This window comes from Suricata suricatta, chromosome 7 (genome assembly GCF_006229205.1).
Source record: "Suricata suricatta isolate VVHF042 chromosome 7, meerkat_22Aug2017_6uvM2_HiC, whole genome shotgun sequence".
Lineage (NCBI taxonomy): Eukaryota > Metazoa > Chordata > Mammalia > Carnivora > Herpestidae > Suricata > Suricata suricatta.
The window spans coordinates 135,690,620-135,708,862 of NC_043706.1; the positions used below are offsets into that span (position 1 = coordinate 135,690,620).

The 18,243-nt window shown below is 42.9% G+C and overlaps 1 protein-coding gene and 1 long non-coding RNA gene across 2 annotated transcripts in view; one reads left to right on the top strand and one right to left on the bottom strand.

Annotated features, from left to right (window-relative positions):
- The window catches only part of TMEM242 (transmembrane protein 242), a 31,436-nt gene extending 13,403 nt beyond the window's left edge, over positions 1–18,033 (bottom strand). Inside the window, exons 1-3 of the mRNA XM_029944124.1 lie at positions 17,916–18,033; positions 16,891–16,991; positions 10,854–10,991 (exon numbers count right to left, since the gene is read on the bottom strand). Coding sequence (XP_029799984.1) covers positions 10,854–10,991; positions 16,891–16,991; positions 17,916–18,003 — 327 coding nt within the window. The 5' untranslated portion in view covers positions 18,004–18,033. The remainder of the gene's footprint in view (positions 1–10,853; positions 10,992–16,890; positions 16,992–17,915) is intronic.
- Positions 2,374–5,540, top strand: LOC115295842. Its single transcript, XR_003910600.1, has 3 exons — positions 2,374–2,481; positions 3,758–3,856; positions 5,021–5,540. It is a non-coding gene; the product is annotated as an uncharacterized LOC115295842 (long non-coding RNA).
- Positions 18,034–18,243: the final 210 nt, after the last annotated feature.

Genomic DNA, 18,243 nt, shown 5'->3' on the forward strand with positions numbered 1-18,243 from the left:
GGGCGCCGGGCAAATGGCCGGGGGACACGAGAGGGGCCGCGCCTTGTCTCACAGCACAGTGCAAAGTAGACCACCTGCCTGGCCCGTGGATGAGATGAAGGGAAGGGGGCGGGGGGGATGAGAGAACCCAGGAAGAGAGGAAGAGCATCTGCTGGGTCTTGGCTTGAACAGCTGGGGGGCTGGGGGGACTGGAGAAGCGCTGTCTGGAGTGGGAACACGGACGGGCGGGATACCGGGACGGGGGAGACACGGTGGCTGATGTGCCTCCTGGACCTACAGCTGACAACATATAACGTGCAGCTGTGAGGCGAATCTGGCATCAGGTTGTACGATGGTTTTAAATGCCAAGGACGAGTTCAGGGGAGCGACGACCCGAGGACAGACGGAGAACGGAAGCGTGCAGGGGTGAAGCCACCGGATACTCCCTGGTTCCAGGCCTGCCTGGGAGGAGCCAGCACGGGAGGCAGGCAGAGGTGGCCTGCGAGGTCGAAGGGGCCTCGGAGGCCGGAGAGTGTTCTGCAGAGGACAGAATGCTCAGTCGTGGCAAATGTTGCTGTGAGTCCATTAACAGATAAAGACCTGGGTGTGGCAACAAGGAGGGCACTGGTGACCCTGTCATCGGTGTCCCCCAGGACTGAGGAGAGAAAGGGGAGGAAGTGCAGACAGTGACCCTGGCAACTCTTTCAGGAAATCTTTTTCTTTTTTTTTTTAATTTTAGAGAGACAGAACATGTGCGTGAGCAGGGGAGAGGGGCAGAGGAAGACACAGAATCTTAAGCAGGCTCCACCCTCAGTGCAGAGCCTGATGCAGTGACTTGATCCCAGACCCTGAGGTCAGGACATGAGCTGAAATCAAGAGTCAGTCGCTCAACTGACTGAGCCACCCAGGCGCGCTGCAGATCTTTTCTATGAAGGGAAGCAGACCTATGGGCTGGCAGCCGGAGAAAGATGAGAAATACCAGAGAATTTGTAGAGGTGGGAGACACCGGAACATGTCTGTACCTGCTGCAGCAGAGGGAAAACTGACAATCAGCTAAGGCTGAGGACAATTCTGGAAGCAAGGCCCCCGGCACATGGTAGGGGTGGGCTTTGGTAGCAGCATGGACACCTCGCTCATGGTGACATGAACAAGGCAGAGTTAGTGGTACAGATGCAGGGAGACATTTGGGGAAGATGAAGGCCATAGCCTTCTTGCCAAGTGTGGAGAGAGGACTCTGGGGAGGCTCCCTGGGAGGCAGGGAGAATGGAGATCAGCTGTGACCACTGTGGGGCAGGAGACACCCCAACTACAGAGGCTGTGGAGGTGTTGGAGAAGCAAGACTTGGTGACTCATTGGAGACAGGGGAGAGAGCCTGTGGTCATGAACGGACCGAGCTTTCCTCTCTGGGCAGCTCTGTGGGTGATGCCATTCCCTGAGAGATGCAGGAGGAGGATGCGGGCTGAGGATGGGGTGAGGGGCAGCGAGTGACCGTGCAGGGGACACACCCGTGTTGCCTGCCCGGCATCCAAGCATCAGCAAGTGGGTCCATGAGCAAGGAGCTCAGAGGGCGACTAGAGACGCAGACTGGCAGCCGTCCACATGTGGGTGAAGCCACCAGAGCAGAGACAGCCTGCGGAGGAGAAAATTCAAGGGCAAAGCGAGGAACCTAGTATCTGATGTGTGAAACACGGCAGCAGCATTTCAGAAGAAAATGGGATAGTGGGGAAATAAAAAATAAGAGCCAAACAAGGATTGAGAAAAATTACAAAAAGAATAAAGAACTCTAAAAGCCCAGCATCCGTTTGCACAAGCGGCAAACTGATATATCTGAGTCATCAAAAAATAGTGAAACTATGTTCAGAACAGTTCACACTGTGGAAAGATATATAGAGCACATTAAAAAAAAAGATTTCTTCTTAAAATTGTTAGAAATATTTCAGTCAGAGAAACGCAATTTGAAAAGACCATTGCCTGACATACTAGTAAATGAATAATAATATAAATATACCAATATATACATTTTTTCATAGAGTCTTAGATATTTCTAAGTGACCAACTAAGAATAGGTAGCTTTTATTTAAAAAAAATTTTTAACATTTTTATTTATTTTTGAGAGACAGAGAGCAACAGAGAACGAGCAGGGGAGGGTCAGAGAGGGACATACAGAATCCCAAGCAGGCTCCTGTCTCTGAGCTGTCAGCACACAGCCCGACGTGGGGCTCAAACCCATGAACCATGAGATGATGACCTGAGCCAAAGTCGGACGCTTAACCGACTGCGCCACCCAGGCGCCCCAAGAATAGGTAGCTTTTATAACAAAGTTAAAGGGGGCAGCAGACGCTATCAGGTCTTCACTCCATTATGCTTAATTTACAGAGATCCGCTCATGTGAGTCCAATTTCCTATGCTCAGTAGAAGAAATAAGGACAAAGAAAAAAGAAAGCCCAGGTGAAATCAAGGCTACTTTTCCTCCAGTGGAATAAGGCTGGGATCATTCCTGAGGTGATGAAGCCTGATTTGTGGCAGGTTTTGGAACAAGAAGGCTTTCATGGCAGACCTTATCTTTTCTAGTAATGGCATCACATTCCTATTTTATAAAATGCTTGGGGCCCTATTTTACTTAAAGGAAATGCGGGTTTTTAGAAGAGGTATATTGGCAATATACCCAAAAAGCTGATTTTCCCACCCCTTTGGCTCAGGCAAAAAACCACCCAAAACCAAAAAAAGACAGACCGTTATCTCCTGTTTTAAACTGAGCAAGTCCCTGTGATTCAGTCTCTCTGTCACCAAACTGCTCCTCCATATTACACTGAGTACCTCTTAGCACCGGATGCCAAGCCCATTAGGGCGGCAATGAATGAGAAATAAAGGTTATAGAGATGTTCTTGTCACTTCAGACCTAGATTTAAGTGATGCGCAGCGCCACTTCCAATTAACTTAAAAATGATTCCAGGAATATGTTCCTCAATGCTTGCGCTGTTTGAGGGCCCTGAGCTTGACAGATGGAACTATCTGTGCAAGATCATGATGACTCTCCGTTCTGGGTGTTCTAGTAAGTGGACGTGAGGCTGGGTCAGCTGGCGTTATGGCTACGAGAATAAGGAAGTGAAGTCTGCTTTCTGCAGACTGAAGCTGGAAGATCTCTCTGGAAGCTCTGAAATTAGCTTAGGCAAGGACAGAGGAGGGGCATATTTCAGTCACTTTTCAGATTTCCCTTACAGATCCCTCAGAAGCGGCTACCATTAAACAATTTGCCAGGAGATGGATTTGTTTTTAATCTCTGACCAAACCAATGAAAAGTACAAAGCAGAGTCTGTTTCCTTCTTAGATATCTTATACGTTAAAAACTTTTAAGCTTTTCCATAGTTTTATTTACATACACAGTTCTAGCATTCACCTACGATGTTGCTTCATTTGAAATGAATAACTTAAAAACGGTGTAGGAAAAAATGTATTTAATACAAGATATACCAGATGTTGAAATCAGCAAAAAGTCAAAAGAAAGAGATTTGACTGTAATTAGCAAAAGCCCTCAAAGCTGGTCACTAGGACATTAAGAAATGAGCCTAAATATTAACATAAAAAGTATACTTAGCAACAGCTACAAAAAAGAGCTGGAGAAAATACATTTTATTAGAATGAATCCAATTTTGTCCTAGAAGAAAGAGATGTTACTTCCCTTAAAGAATTTTTTCTTAGAATAGGAAAGTCAAATGCTAATTTTTAGGGAAATATTTAAAATGTGTTTTATTTACATGTTTTACTTTTTGTTTTTAAGGAAAAGGAAGCCTGGGCTCTAGAGAAAGAAGCAACCTATTTTCAGCAGATGAGGACACAATACTGGGGCTGGAGAGAGATGTTAAGACTCCAATCACAGGTTATCTGCGTAAGAGCCTTTAAAGCAGCAGGGACTTCAAAGGGATGCAGTACAGGAAGAAAGAGATTATTTCCCATCTAACAGATTGGCAAACATTTCAAAGTAATAGAAGCCACTAATGGCAAGGGTGCTAGGAAACCTGTATGCACTGTCAGTATCTTCTAAATGTATAAACTTGGCACCTAGCAATAGATATCAAAAACATTTTTAAAACATGCTTGGATTTAACAACACTATCTGTCTTTAGGACAAATTTCCTGACCAAGAAAAGTACTAAAAGATGCATGCCTACAGAGGTTCAGTATGGTGTTCAAATGGTGAAAAATTGCAATCTAAATGCTATTGGCAGGAGACTGACTAAGTAATTATAATACAATGGAGCACCATGTAGCAATGAAAAGTGATGGAGATTTATATAGTCTACTGTGCAAAGACGTTCTTGTAGCTATTCAGTGAAAAAGGTTCCAGAATAGTATACTAAAACATTTATATATAATTATATGAATATGCTTACAGAAAGTCTTCTGAAGGGAAGTTTTTATTTTAATAAGTGGTTACAAGTCAGTGAGATTTCTGGTGAGTTTTGTTTCCTTTTTTGTACTTCTCTACACTTTTTTTTTTATAATGAGTACATAATTTTACCAAAAAAACAAGGCCATTTTTGTTTTTAAAAAGATAGGTCCTAAATATGTTTTCCCTTAAAAATAAGCAATATAGGGACACGTGGGTGGCTCAGTCGGTTAAGTGTCTGACTTTGATGATCTCACGGTTTGTGAGTTTGAGCCCCGCATCAGGCTTGGTGCTGACAGCTTGGAGCCTGGAGCCTGCTTAGGATTCTGTGTCTCCCTCGCTCTCTGCCCCTTCCCTGCTCACACTCTCTCTTTTTCTCTCTCAAAAATAAACGTTAAAATATTTTTTTAAATAAGCAATATATGTAAAGAGTGCTTGGGTGGCTCAGTCGGTTAAGCCTCTGACTTTGCCTCAGGTCATGATCTCTCAGTTTGTGAATTCGAGCCCCACATCAGGCTCTGCACTGGCGAAGATGCAGAGTCGGCTTGGGATTCTCTCTTTCCCTTGTCTTCTTTCCCCCTCCCCTACTTGAGCTCACTCTCTCTCAAAATAAATAAACTTTAAAAAATAAGCAATATAGGTCTCTTGCTGCAGCGACACGAGTGGGCGCACCAGTCGCGGGCCGGAAGCGGGACTCCACAGATCGCTTTAAGAAAACGGCAGACAAGCCAGACGTGGGGGAAATCGCCAGCTTCCATAGGCCAAGCTGAAGAAAACGGAGACGCAGGAGAAGAACAGCCTGCCGACCAAAGAGACCATTGAGCAGGAGAAGCGGAGTGAAATTTCCTCAGAACCTAAGGGATTCCCCTCCCCCATCATCTTCGAGACACCCTAGTCGTGATGTGGAGGAAGAAGCGCCACCTGCTAGATGGACACGAGCGACAAGCCGCACTGTGAACTTGGGCACTCTGTGCCGACACCACTGGCCTGCCAAGTCTCTGAGGGGACCCCCCCCAATCGGACTGCCAAATTCTCCAGTTTGCCCTGGGATATTATAGCAAATTATTTGTATGATTAATGACAATAAAACACACCTCGTGGCAAAAAAAAGCAATATATGTAAATAAAAACAATATCCCATGGTAAAAAACAAAACAAGTTCCCCTTATTAACAAGTACATTTTAAAATTTAAACTTCTGGACAATTTGAAGTATTTCACAATAACTAAAAATGTTTTCATTCATGGCTTTATTACTATTGAATAATTACTATTACTATGAGTGTAAATTATCTGTAAATTCTAACTCTCCCAGGTTTCATGAATATAGTTAAGTACAAGGCACAGTAAACCTTAGCAACGGTGATTCTGATTGGTACCCTGAGCCAACATCGCCTCCAACACACGCTGACCATGAGTCCACAGGCGTAAAAATGGGGGTGATGGGCATGAAGGAGGGCACTGGTTGGGAGGAGCACTGGGGATTATATGGAAACCAACTGGACCATAAACTATAAAAGAAAAAAAAAGCCCTAAAGCTCCCAGTCATATCAATTAGAAATTATTTATACATCCAACATTTTCTTTCTTTCCTTTTCCTTCTAAGGGGAGAATAAAAAGGCAAAATAGTCTAACCATAAATATGCTCAGAAATATGGATTTTTCAGAAATCCTTTCAAGTATCAATACTTAATATAAATAAGAAAAAGGTAGAAAAGTTAAGTCTTTTGTGCCTAAGTAACATGTAAATAAGTGTAAGTGGCGTGTTTTTATCTTTTGATAATTGGGGAATTACTATTTGGCATCCTTAGAGATCCTTATTTACTCACCGACAAGCATTCATTTCAACTATTCTCTAAACCTGCCCCTAATAAAAACAATCTAATCATATGGCCGTGGTGTGAACCTGGTGTGAACCTGGTGTGAACCTGGCCTGAACGCGGCAGTCTCCCAGGGTCATCTGCGTAGCTGCATTAGGGGACCACGAACCCATGGATAAAGCTCATTCTTTGCACAATTAAGTTACTGCGATAAAATTAGTGTTGCCTCAGTCATAATCAGACAATAAAACACTGTAATTTAAAGTAATTGATGAATTCATACTGAGCAGTCAGGCCTTGCTCGCTGGCCCAGACGCTGCTCAGCAGGCTGGAACTGGGGACGTGACCCCACGCTGACCCTGAACTGGCTCCTCCACGAAGGCAGGAAGGGCCCCCTCTTAAATCTCGGGCGCGCTTACCGGCTTCGGTCCACCGAGCAGCCAGCCTCCGCTAGCCCTCCTTTATCTGAATCTCTACTTAAATGATGTACCATCATGCAAAATACAAATTTGTATCTGAGATTTTATACATGTTCTATGTGAGGTGAAATTCCGTAATAATTATGAATACACAAAGAGTAAATCCAAAATACTTCTAAGAAACTGAAGACCTTAGCTTCAAGCATTTCGACATGTTCTCTTTCAGGCCAGCAGATGTAGCTGTGACTTAAAATAGGGAATGTCAACTGCTCTCCTTCAGCCATTAGATGGCACCCTTTTTTTTTTAAACTGGGTTTATATTGGCAATTTAATATAGTTCAGGGTAGCTACCAACAATTATTTGACACTGGAATTGATTTTGATTTACCTGAATTTACCTAGAATGGTCATATCAACTATTTACTGAGTGCACACATCCGGGCCATTTCTGTTCAGCATTTTCTAAGACTGTTTTCTTTAGTCATAGAAAGATGACATTTCCGAATATGAGGCAGTAAACAGTGATAAAAGTTCCACACTAGACTGAGAGCTTGGGATTCTCACAATTATCTTCAAAACGCTCTAAATGCAGATCTGGAATATACCATATTACTCACTACAAGCCTCACAGTGGGTCATATAATAAGAATTTGCTTAGAGTCTTCACCCCTAAGCTTTCATAATAACGGTCTACAGTGTTTGGTTCAGGGTAGGATCACAAATGTTTTTTTTTTCTCTATTACCAGTAAAGTTTTTTTTAATTAAATAGTTTATTACCAAGTTGGTTTCCATATAACACCCAGGGCTCTTCCCCACAAGTGCCCCTCTCCATGACCATCATCCCAGCTCCCCTTCCCCTCTCCCTCTTCAGCCCTCAGTTTGTTTTCAGTATTCAAGAGTCTCTCATGATTTCCCTCTCTCCCTCTCCCTAACTCTTCCCCTCCTCCTTCCCCTTCCCATGGTCCCCTGTTAGACCTATGAGTGACCAACATATGGTATCTGTCCTTCTCTGCCTGACTTATTTTGCTTAGCATGACTCCCTCTGGGTCCATCCACTTTGCTACAAATGGCCAGATTTCATTCGTTCTCATTGCCATGTAGTATTCCATTGTATATATATATACCACATCTTCTTGATCCATTCATCACAAATGTCTTTTGAATGAACAAATTAACAAACACTACTGCTTTTAAAAGCCATGTCTTTGAAAAATTATCAGTGATCATTTTCCTGTGAGACTTCTCAGAGATGGAGATCAAACTGTTACTAGTAATGAACTTCAGATAGGGAAAGAATATATTTAGATTCCCACTTTTTAAAGACATGAAGCTATAAAAAGATTCCAAGCATCACGGTACTCAGTAGTGGCAATCAGAAAATAATTTTTCTTGCTCAACTACTTTATTTAGGCAACAATCCTCCTATTGTTGCCATAAAGCAAAGAAGCTCACATTCTAGAAGCTAGAATAGTACCATATAGCCCAGAAAGCCACGTTCTCCAGCATTTAACTTAACCTAAATAACCTAATTTTGTTGGCCTATGGAAATTTGGCTTGATTCATTATGACTCTTCTAATTTAAAGACTATTCATATTTTCAAATATCACAAAACTTTATAACTCAGTTTATGACCTACATTACTAAGTTTTGGAAACATCATCAATTCCATGAAGTGCTAACAGACCATCATTTTTATAGAAACAAAAGGCTTAATAACTAAAGTATTTCATGCCTCCACGTAGATTTCACACTTGGTCGAGCAGGTTTCACGAGGTCCTAGGCAGCAGTGCTTCATTTTTAGCATAAATTAATAAACATAAAATCTAACACTATTTTTTCCAAAAGGTACTATTGTGAAATAATACATATTAAGAAACACAGAAAAGTAAAATAAAAAAATTCACCCCCACACCCATTTTTCATCCACATTTTTGTTTTAAAATTTTTTACTGTTTGTTATTTTTGAGAGAGCACAAGTTGTGGAGGGGCAGGGCGGGGGGGGGGGGGACAGAGGATCTGTGCTGTCAGTGCAGACCCTGATGTGGGGCTCGAACTCATGAACTGCGAGGTTATGACCTGAGCCAAGGGTAGAGGCTTAACTGACTGAGCACCCAGGGGCCCCTCATCCATATATTTCTGCCAGACATATTTCCTCTCGGTTTTTTCCACTTGTTTTCAAAAAACTGTTCTCATATTATATATACACACGAATATTGCTTTACCATTATATCCAAAGTGTTTTCCTACTGAAGATGAAGGCTGAAAGGAGGTCTTCTCTCTCATGAGAAACGAACGGCAGCCCCTACCAGACTGATGTTATTACACTGCGGGGAGATGAGGCTCACATTGAAGAGACCCAGTAAAACCTGTCAAGTTACCAAGAACGTGTGGGTGTGGATCATGTCATAATCAAAACCAAATTCACTGTCTCCTCCCCTCATCCTGGCCCCTTCCACCTACTCCTCAATTTCCTGTCTTAGCTAAGGGAGGTAACGCTGGGAAAAAATCTAGGTTTTAAAGACTATCAGATTTGGACCCAGATCTTGACTCTGTCAATGGCAAGCTATGTGATCTTGGACAAATGACTTAACCTCTCTGAGTCCCAATTTCCTCATTTATAAAATGGGGATATTAATGCCTGCTTCATAGTTATGTGAAGATTAAGTAATCCGCTATGTCTAAAATGTCTGACACATTATTTTCAGTGGAAGAAGAGATTTTATATTAGTCAAAAGCAAAACTGAGGTAATAGAAAAAACACCAAAAATCTTCAGTCATGGGGAGGCTGGTGGGGGCCACATGGGTGACGGGCATTACGGAGGCGCTTGTCATGATGAGCACTGGGGGTTACATGGAAGTGACGAACCACCACATTCCACTCCTGAAACCAGCACTGCACTATGTGTTAACTAATTTGAACGTAAATTAAATCTTAGGAAAAATAAAACCGTCAGTCACGGCTCTTCTAACTTTTCCAAGGAAACTCGACTTTATTGTCATAAACAGTTACTAGCCAGCAAAGGGACTTTAAAAATAAATGTCAGATTAGGAGAAAAGCAACACCTGTTTGTCTATTAGTCTATTTTGAGTGAAAAGTACAATAATGCCGATGTTTAGTTATGATTAAATCAAATGTGAAAAACATAGTAATGCTTTTAATAATAATAATAATAATACCTATCATTCCCCTCCCTTGCAATCTCCCCCTCTCCTGACTCACTCCCGTCAGCATACCCGCATGCTATCGATTCTCCCAACTTAAAAAAGAAAAAATAACCCTCTCTTGATCCCAGGCCCCCTTCCAGCTCTGACCCCATTTCTTTCTTCCCCTTTATAGCAGAGCTCAAGACATGCCTTACGTACTGCCTCCAATCTCTCTCCTCCATTCGTTCTTGTGCCCACTCCGCCCAGGCTTTGCGCACCAAGGACCGCCACGCTGCTCCCCTGGCGAACTAGGGGTCTCATCTCACATGGCTCCTCCCCAGCGCACCTTCCTCACCGCGGCCACGCCACCAATCTGCCGGTCCTCCCTGGTTTGCCCTGTGGTAGAGAAGTCTCCTTTGCTAATTTCCCCCACGTCCCCTAGGCTGTGCACCTTGGGAGCGCCCGAGAGCTCCTGCCTCCAACCTCTTCTCTCTCTGCGTTCAGTGCCTTGGTGAACTCATCTGGTCTCCTGCCTTTAAATACGACCCGTATACTGAAGAGTCTCAAGTTTGCATCTTCACCTTGTACCTCTCCTCTGAATTCCAAACTTCTGTATCTACCTGCCTGCTTGACTCTCCACTTAGCCATCTCCCAGGCAGTCAAACTCAAAACCCGCAGCCCGGGCTCCTGACATTATCTCCGAGCACCTGCTCCTCTCACACTGGTCCCCGCCCATCCTCCAGTCGCTCAGGCCTTAAAGCCTCGGCGATCTTGAAGTCCTTCTTTTCTCTCACCTCTCACATCCGATGGGTAACAAATCCTTGCTGACTCTAATTTCAAAATATACCTAGGACCTCTTCTCATCCACTCGGCTGCTTCTCCATTCCAAACCACCTCAATTCTCACCTGTCGCAAAGAGCCTGGTCCACAGAACTTCCTACCAGTAGTCTTAAAAAAAAAAAAAAAAAGCCAATCATTCCTAACATACAACTTTTCAGCTTGGGGTATAAATTACACACATACTTCTTGGAAACCAGGCAGACTTAGACCACAGAAAGTAGAATAAACATTCCAGATATCAGTTGCAGGACTGTAGTTACTTACGCTATGTACTCCTAACGCTTTGCAGATGGCGAAGCTGACCACGCCGACCCCACACCACGCATACAGTGAGCCCCAACCCAGGGCTCGCAGGGCCAGGGCAGAGCCGCGCTCCGGTAAGGCAGCCGTGGCCACACTCCCCTGCGATGAAGACAGAAAGGGGAAAATCATCAGTTCAGAAAGAGTAATTATTTGGCGAGTGTTTGAAATTTCTGACTCTCTGAGTTTCATCATAATATGGGGAAGCCAGACCAACCCAAGTTCACACACCACTTTGCTACTTAGTAACTGCAGGACTTAGGTCACAAATTCTCTGATTGACAGACTGAGGATGCAGGGCATTCCCAAGAGCTGTGCTACATACGGGAGAGAAAAAAGTAAATAGAGTAACTTCTTTCTGACTAAAGATTTCAATCATCCCAGGGGAGGACACAGACTCATCAAATTATGATCTAAATGGAATGTACAATAGAATTGTACATGGTCCCAGAGCGGGGCACCCAGTCTCTTGCTGTGGTCAGAGGAAGTTTTAAGGAGGGGTTCCTGAAAGAGGTGAGCTAAATCAAAGTCATTGCAAAGACATTTAAATCTGAGCCATTGCAAAGATATTTAAATATATTTAAATATATATGCAAAACACGGGGCACACAGTAGATATTGATTATGGCAGCTATTAATGAGAAATGAAAAGCAATGACTCTCTTCTTGGGTGTCAAGGTCTAATATTAAGGTAAAAATCTATAATCATAATAACAGAACAACTTTCAGACTATCAGCAAACAAATGTGGCCAGAGAGGAGTAAGAATGCAATGCACCTTCAAAAGGGAATAACCACCCCATCACATCATTACTGTTTGTTTCCCCAAAACTTTTCTTTGCTATTTTTACTATAATTCTTCCAGAAAAACCCTATAACATTGTCAAGATTCCTCCAAATCCGTTAGAATATCATCAAACTGATTGGCTAATGTGATGAGATAGAAAATTTATGTTCTGTCTTCCTTTTGGAAACGTATTTCCATTTATTCCAGACTCTTTTTTTTTTAATAATAATTTTCTTTGTAATGCTCAACCCATTGACTAAAGGATTTTAGCACAGGTGTTGTGACTGTGAATGTTACTGGTAGCACATAGAAACGCTTGGTTTATCTGGATCTTCATGCCTTGACCCAGTAGATACTCAGTATTTGCTGACCTAGCACTTTTTTTTTGTAGCTATGATTTTCAAGAGATTTTTCTTTAGCCATTTTCTATGATAAAAATAACTCTCTTGGGAGTTGGGGAGAGAGAGGGATGCAAAACTTGAGAGACTATTGAATGCTGAACATGAACTGAGAGTTGAAGGGGAAGGGGGAGGGGGGAAAAGAGGTGGTGGTGATGGTGGAGGGCACTTAAGGGGAAGAGCACTGGGTGTTATATGGAAAACAATTTGACAATAAAATATTATGAAATAAATAAATAAATAGTTGACTCTAAATAAAAAAAAAAATAACTCTCTTGGGGCGCCTGGGTGGCTCAGTCGGTTAAGCGTCCGGCTTCGGCTCAGGTCATGATCTCACAGTTTGTGGGTTCGAGCCCCACATCAGGCTCTGTGCTGACTGCTACCTCAGAGCCTGGAGCCTGCTTCAGATTCTGTCTCCCTCTTTCTCTGACCTTCGCCTGCTCATGCTGTCTCTTTCTCTCTCTCTAAAATAAAGACAGTAAAAAATAAATAAATAAATAAATAAATAAATAACTCTCTTATCCCTTTTCTTATGATGCTATAGTTTCAGACTGTTTCTCTGAATACCACACATCTCATATAAATTCACTAACTTCTAATTGGCCTGAATTTTCATCCAGAAACAGTACCATTAACTGAATATTATTACACCAGGGTCGATTTAGGTGCCAAAATTTCATTTTATAAACTTAAAGTTCTTTATTGCCTTGGGGTGGACAGAAATTATAAATGTATTATGTATGTATATGTATTTTTTAAAAGCCACGTTAGCTTATACCTTTCTGTTTATTGATGACTTACTATTATTGCCTTTCAACTCCAAGTTTTCTATCATGAGATTCCATGAAGACAATGCAATTTAGACTTTAAAGGAATGATGATCATCCTCCTGAAATGAAAGCAGTGTAGACAGCCCCCAACTAAACGCTGATCATTTTTTCAAGTTCTTCTGAGTTACAATCTGAATCTGTCTCATCATTAATACCTAGATTCCAGACAGATTATTTAAATAAAAAGTTGCTAAAAATAATATAATTTCTTCCCCACAAATGATCAAAGATGGAGAGAGTGCCATGCTGAGCAAGTTGTCGAGCCTACCTGTGCCACGTTAGTGGGGACAATGCAGTAACAGCACCTCACGGGGCTGAGCTGGGGGTTGAGTAAACCCAGCCCTTAGAGGGGCAGCTAGCCTGCAGTAAGCACTCAGAGGTTAGCAGCGTTTTCACTATCAACGTCAGAGGAAACTGCCGCTCAGGGGCTGTGAAGCACGCTGAGTGCTACTCTTTTTTTAATGTTTATTTAATTTTGAGAGAGAATGACAGAGCAGGAGTGGGGGAGGACCAGAGAGAGAGGGAGACACAGAATTGGAAGCAGGCTCCAGGCTCTGAGCTGTTAGCACAGAGCCCGACGCGGGGCTCGAACCCATGAACCGTGAGAACATGACCTGAGCTGAAGTCGGACCTTAACTGACTGAGCCACCCTTAGTGCTATTCTTAAATGGGCGCTTGCTCAGTGTAAACGCATTGCGTGTTCCAGAGCCGCTGTGCTCCTCTACAAACCTTTACCTCTCAACCAGTCTGGATCAGCAGTGATGCTCCAATTCAAATGTCTCCCCAGAGGGGAGGCAGAGCTTACACACCATGTTCAAGCATCAAGAACAGTGGTTCTCAAACCCTCTGGTCTCAGGATCCACTTATGTTCAGGTCCCATAGATTTCTGATGATGTGGATTCTATTTACTAATATTTAATATATTAGAAATTAAAATGGAGAAATTCCTAAATTTTATGTATTACTTCATTTAAAAATAAAGCCAATATAGATTGACGTAAACCTATTTAGTGTAAACAACTATCTTACAAAAGAATTTAGTGCAAGGAGGCAATGGTTTACATTTTTACTAATCTTTTAGATGTCTGACCTAACAAAGGACAGATGAATTTTCATCAATGCTTCTATATTCAATCTGTTGCAGTATGTTTTCAAGTATCTCCATAAAATTCAGCCTTATGGAGGTATGTGGTTAGAAAAGGGTTAAGTATTTTTTTTAATGTTTACTTATTTATTTTGAGAGCAGGGGAGGGGCAGAGAGAGAGACAGAGAGAGAATCCCAAGCAGGCTGTGGGCTGTCAGCACAGAGCCTGACACAGGGCTTTATCTCAGGATCTGCGAGATCATGACCTAAGTTGAGGTCAAGACTCTGAAGCTTAAGGGACTGAGCCACCCAGGTGCCCCAGGGACAAGTATTTTAATGGCCTTCCTTTTTGATGCTACACCAAAACTTCACAAATAGTTGCACTTTGCAATCTGAAGTCACACTGATGAATTTTTCTACTTTGCTACATTAAAATCCATTAGTCTATTTTGTACTTCAAATGGGCCTTTCATCCCTGCATTATGATCGTTCAGAGAATATTGATTAGTCAAGTTATGCAGATCTTTCCAATGTTGACACCGTTTAGTAAATACTTAAATTTCACATCAATATTACCACCAATCTCATCAGAAGAGCCTTTAAGTACTGAGCACCTATCAAGATCAGAATGGCAGACACAAGTTTCCTAAAATCTGATTTTCACTTGCAAGCTCGGATTTTACCATTGGCAACAAATACCAACAGGGCTTGCCTGAAGAGACACAGGCTCGTTTTGTTCATTTGGAAGGAGATGTCTGCCAAATACCCACTTCTGAGTAACTACGGAGGGTCAGTTGCTCTTTCAAATGAAAAGAATATCACATAAAAAAAAGCAGCTAGTTCAGCGTGCAACTTAACCACAAAACTGCTTCTCCGGGGGAGAAACGTCTTTCGTTGGTACAAAGCAGAAATGCTTTATGTCTGCTGCCCATTTCTTCACGTGGAATATTATAGAGATACATTCAAGGGCTAAGACAATAAAATTAATAATTTTACTGCTTTGACAAGGGCATTCTTCTGCAATGATGACTTGCTTTTTGTTTTGTTTTCTTAAACTACAGTCACACGGTAATGAAAACCACAGTGACTACTAGTAGTTTGGTGCCACTGCCTTGATCACACCGAGGTGCCAGCAGTCTTATCCCAATTGCTTCCATAGCATTAGGACAAATGTCTTAGTGTTATGATGAAAGCAGTTTTGACTTTACAGATCTCCCAAAGAGTCTCAAGGACCCCTAGCGTTCTGCAGACCACAGCATGAAAACCACTATGTTTAAAAGAGAATGTGTGATAGTAATATCGTAGGACACAAAATAGAATGCCAAGTTGTGAACGTGGATATGTGGACTTTTTCCTGAGAATCCCTAGCTTTCATCAGATTGTCATAAAGGCCAATGATCCAAAAGTTAACATGGTAATTTAGGTTTAGAAATCAACCCAAATTCCACTGTTAAGGCACCACTGTCAGTCAGGCTTTACTGATTCCTGCTACAAGATCTATTTCTGCACTGAGAATATTCTATAATACAGAGGGGAGAGGACCACGAGGTTCATTACAGTGATCTGAGTATGGAGTAGCCCTTTGGGCATTCAAAAGCACTTTAGATGTGGTCTTTCTCCATTACGGTATTTACAATGCTTCAGTATGCTATTAGATTATTAAAGAAAAATACAAGGGGAAAGGGAACTTGACTGGCTTATGATTTTCACGTAACACTGCTCTTCAAGTTGTAGTTATACAGTTCTGTGTAAATATTTGTTTACTATCTGTCTCCTGAATCAGATGCCAGCCACCTGAAGGGCAGCTGTTTTGTTCATGTCTATCTCCGGCTCCTAGTTAGCACAGTGCTTGACACTTAAAAGATCCCAAGTTAATATTTGTTGAAGCCATGAAGTAATGGGTTACTAAACCATATGGGATGGAGAGGGCAGACACAGGACAACACAGGCAAGCAAGTAACAAGTCGAGGTGAAGAAAAACCCTCATCAACTGGGGAAATGAGGTACACATGACCACATGAGTGATTACTCAATCTTGCTCATGGAGTAAGAATTTCTGCCTTAGGTAGGTTATGGTCATTCAGCCAAAATTTAGTGAGCACCTATGTGTCATACCCTTTTCTGGGTAGTGGGGGGTGGGGGATGCACTGCACAAGCATGTGTGGTCTCTGGGTTCAAGGACCTATGTTTTTCATTGATGACAAGATGCACTTTACTTCAAAAATTTAACATTTTTGAAATAGGAGTGCCTCTGGTGCCTGGCTGGCTCAGTCAGTAGAACATGTGAGTCTTGATCTTAGGGTCATGAATTCAAACTCCACATTGGGTGTAAAGCTCGCTTAAAAAATAAATAAATAAAACAAAATGCCTCTGGAGATCAGTATTATGTCAAGAGTTAATCTGGCATTATTTTTTTTCTTAGTGGCATATAAAATACGGGCCTCTTACAACTCATAGGGAATTGCCCAGATTTAGTCTTGTTCTACTAAAATTTAAGAAAGCACATAATTAAATACATCTTTTTAAATGGAAATAGGAGTGCCTCAGTGGCCCGGTTAAGCGTCAGACTTCGATTCAGGTCATGACCTCCTGGTTGGTGAGTTTGAACCCCACATCAGGCTCTGTGCTGATCGTTTAGAGCCTGGAGCCTGCTTCAGATTCTGTCTCTTCCTCTCTCTGCCCCTCGCCCGCTTACCCATGCACTCTCACTCAAAGACATTTGAGAAATTTTTAAATGAAAATAAAGATCACTAATGTGTACACTTCTTGAGTCTATAAATGTATATAGGTTTACTTCTTACAATATGAAAGGCCACCAACACTTTCTCTACCCTCCCCATGCACAACACCTGGCACCTATCTGTAAGGACTAACAGCTATTAATGGATTTCCTTGTCACAAACCTTATTGAACCATTCAGGGCTTTTCTTTTTAGCCAATGATAACGTTGTAACAAATCCGGCTAGCATTCCTGCTGCAGCAACAGTACCAAGGAAAACTCCACCTGCCAAGAGTTTGGGGGTAGGGCGTGGAGGGTGAGGAGAGATTAAAGGGGGAAAAAAAAACACCTTCAGTTAAGAAGACACACACAAGTAAGTTTCAGATACTAATTAAATTAAATTACTTTTTTTTTAAGAGAGAGAAAGAGAGATTGTGGACAGGCTCCATGCTCAGTGTGCCCACGGAGAGGCTGGATCTCACCACCCTGTGATTATGACCTAAACTGAAACAAAAAGTTGGTGGCTTAAACGCGCCTTTTCAGTTACATTTTAGGCACCCCCTTTAAATTACATTTTAGGGGCTTCCGGGTGACTCAGTGGGGTGAGTCTGGGACTCTTGATTTTAGCTCATGATCCCATTGAAGTCCACGATAGGCTCTGAGCTAAGCGTGGAGCCTACTTAAGATTCTCTTTCTTCTTCTGCCCCTCTCCCTCGCTCGTGCACTCTTTCTCTCTTTACAATAATTATAATAAATTTAAAAACCCTAAAAAATAAGTTACATTTTAAGTCACTTCTGAAATTTGAGAAACGCTAACTAGGCAGTTCTTGATAACTAGGTATCTCTTGCCAAACATAAACGGTAGCAACGTGAAAGCTCCGGGGCCTGCGCTCACTCTGAGGTATCCGTTCCCAAGCGCTGAGTCCCTTACCCTCTTCCCCGGGATGGGGGCACAAAGTTCCTCCCGGGGAGGAGCACGAGACAGTGGGAGTTAGAGAGGAGAGGGCACGAGAAAAACTGCAGAGTGATGGGGAAAATGCAGCACATACATCTGCCCAGGGCAGATTCCACCGATCCCCAGTCCCCATCCGCTAAACTCAGCTGCAGCCCAAGGGAAGGTCTCCCAGGGCGGGGTGTGTGTGGAAATGGCGGCTTCAGCGCAGGCCCCGGGTGAGCTCGCCCGGACACCAGCACCTCGCCACACCACACCTTTAACCAGGAAAAGCCGATCGTCTGTAGATCCCGGAGCCTCCAGACGAGAGGACGGCTGCCCAGGTCCAGCACCTGCAGTCTCCATGTTTCTAAGCCTCTGCTATTGCGTCCGATGCCAACTGCGTCCGGGTGGAAGCAAGAGCAAAGCGGAGGAGAAAGGTTCCGCTATCGCCCCTCCCTGTGCGCTCTGAATACAGGTCCGGGGAATGCAGCTCAACACCCCCCCCCCAGCTCCCTGCTGACAGGCGGGCGAGGAAAAGAAGGTGGCTGCTTGTGCTGTCCCCACCCCAGCCCCGAGGGTTGTGTCCTCCCAGGCCAACTCCAG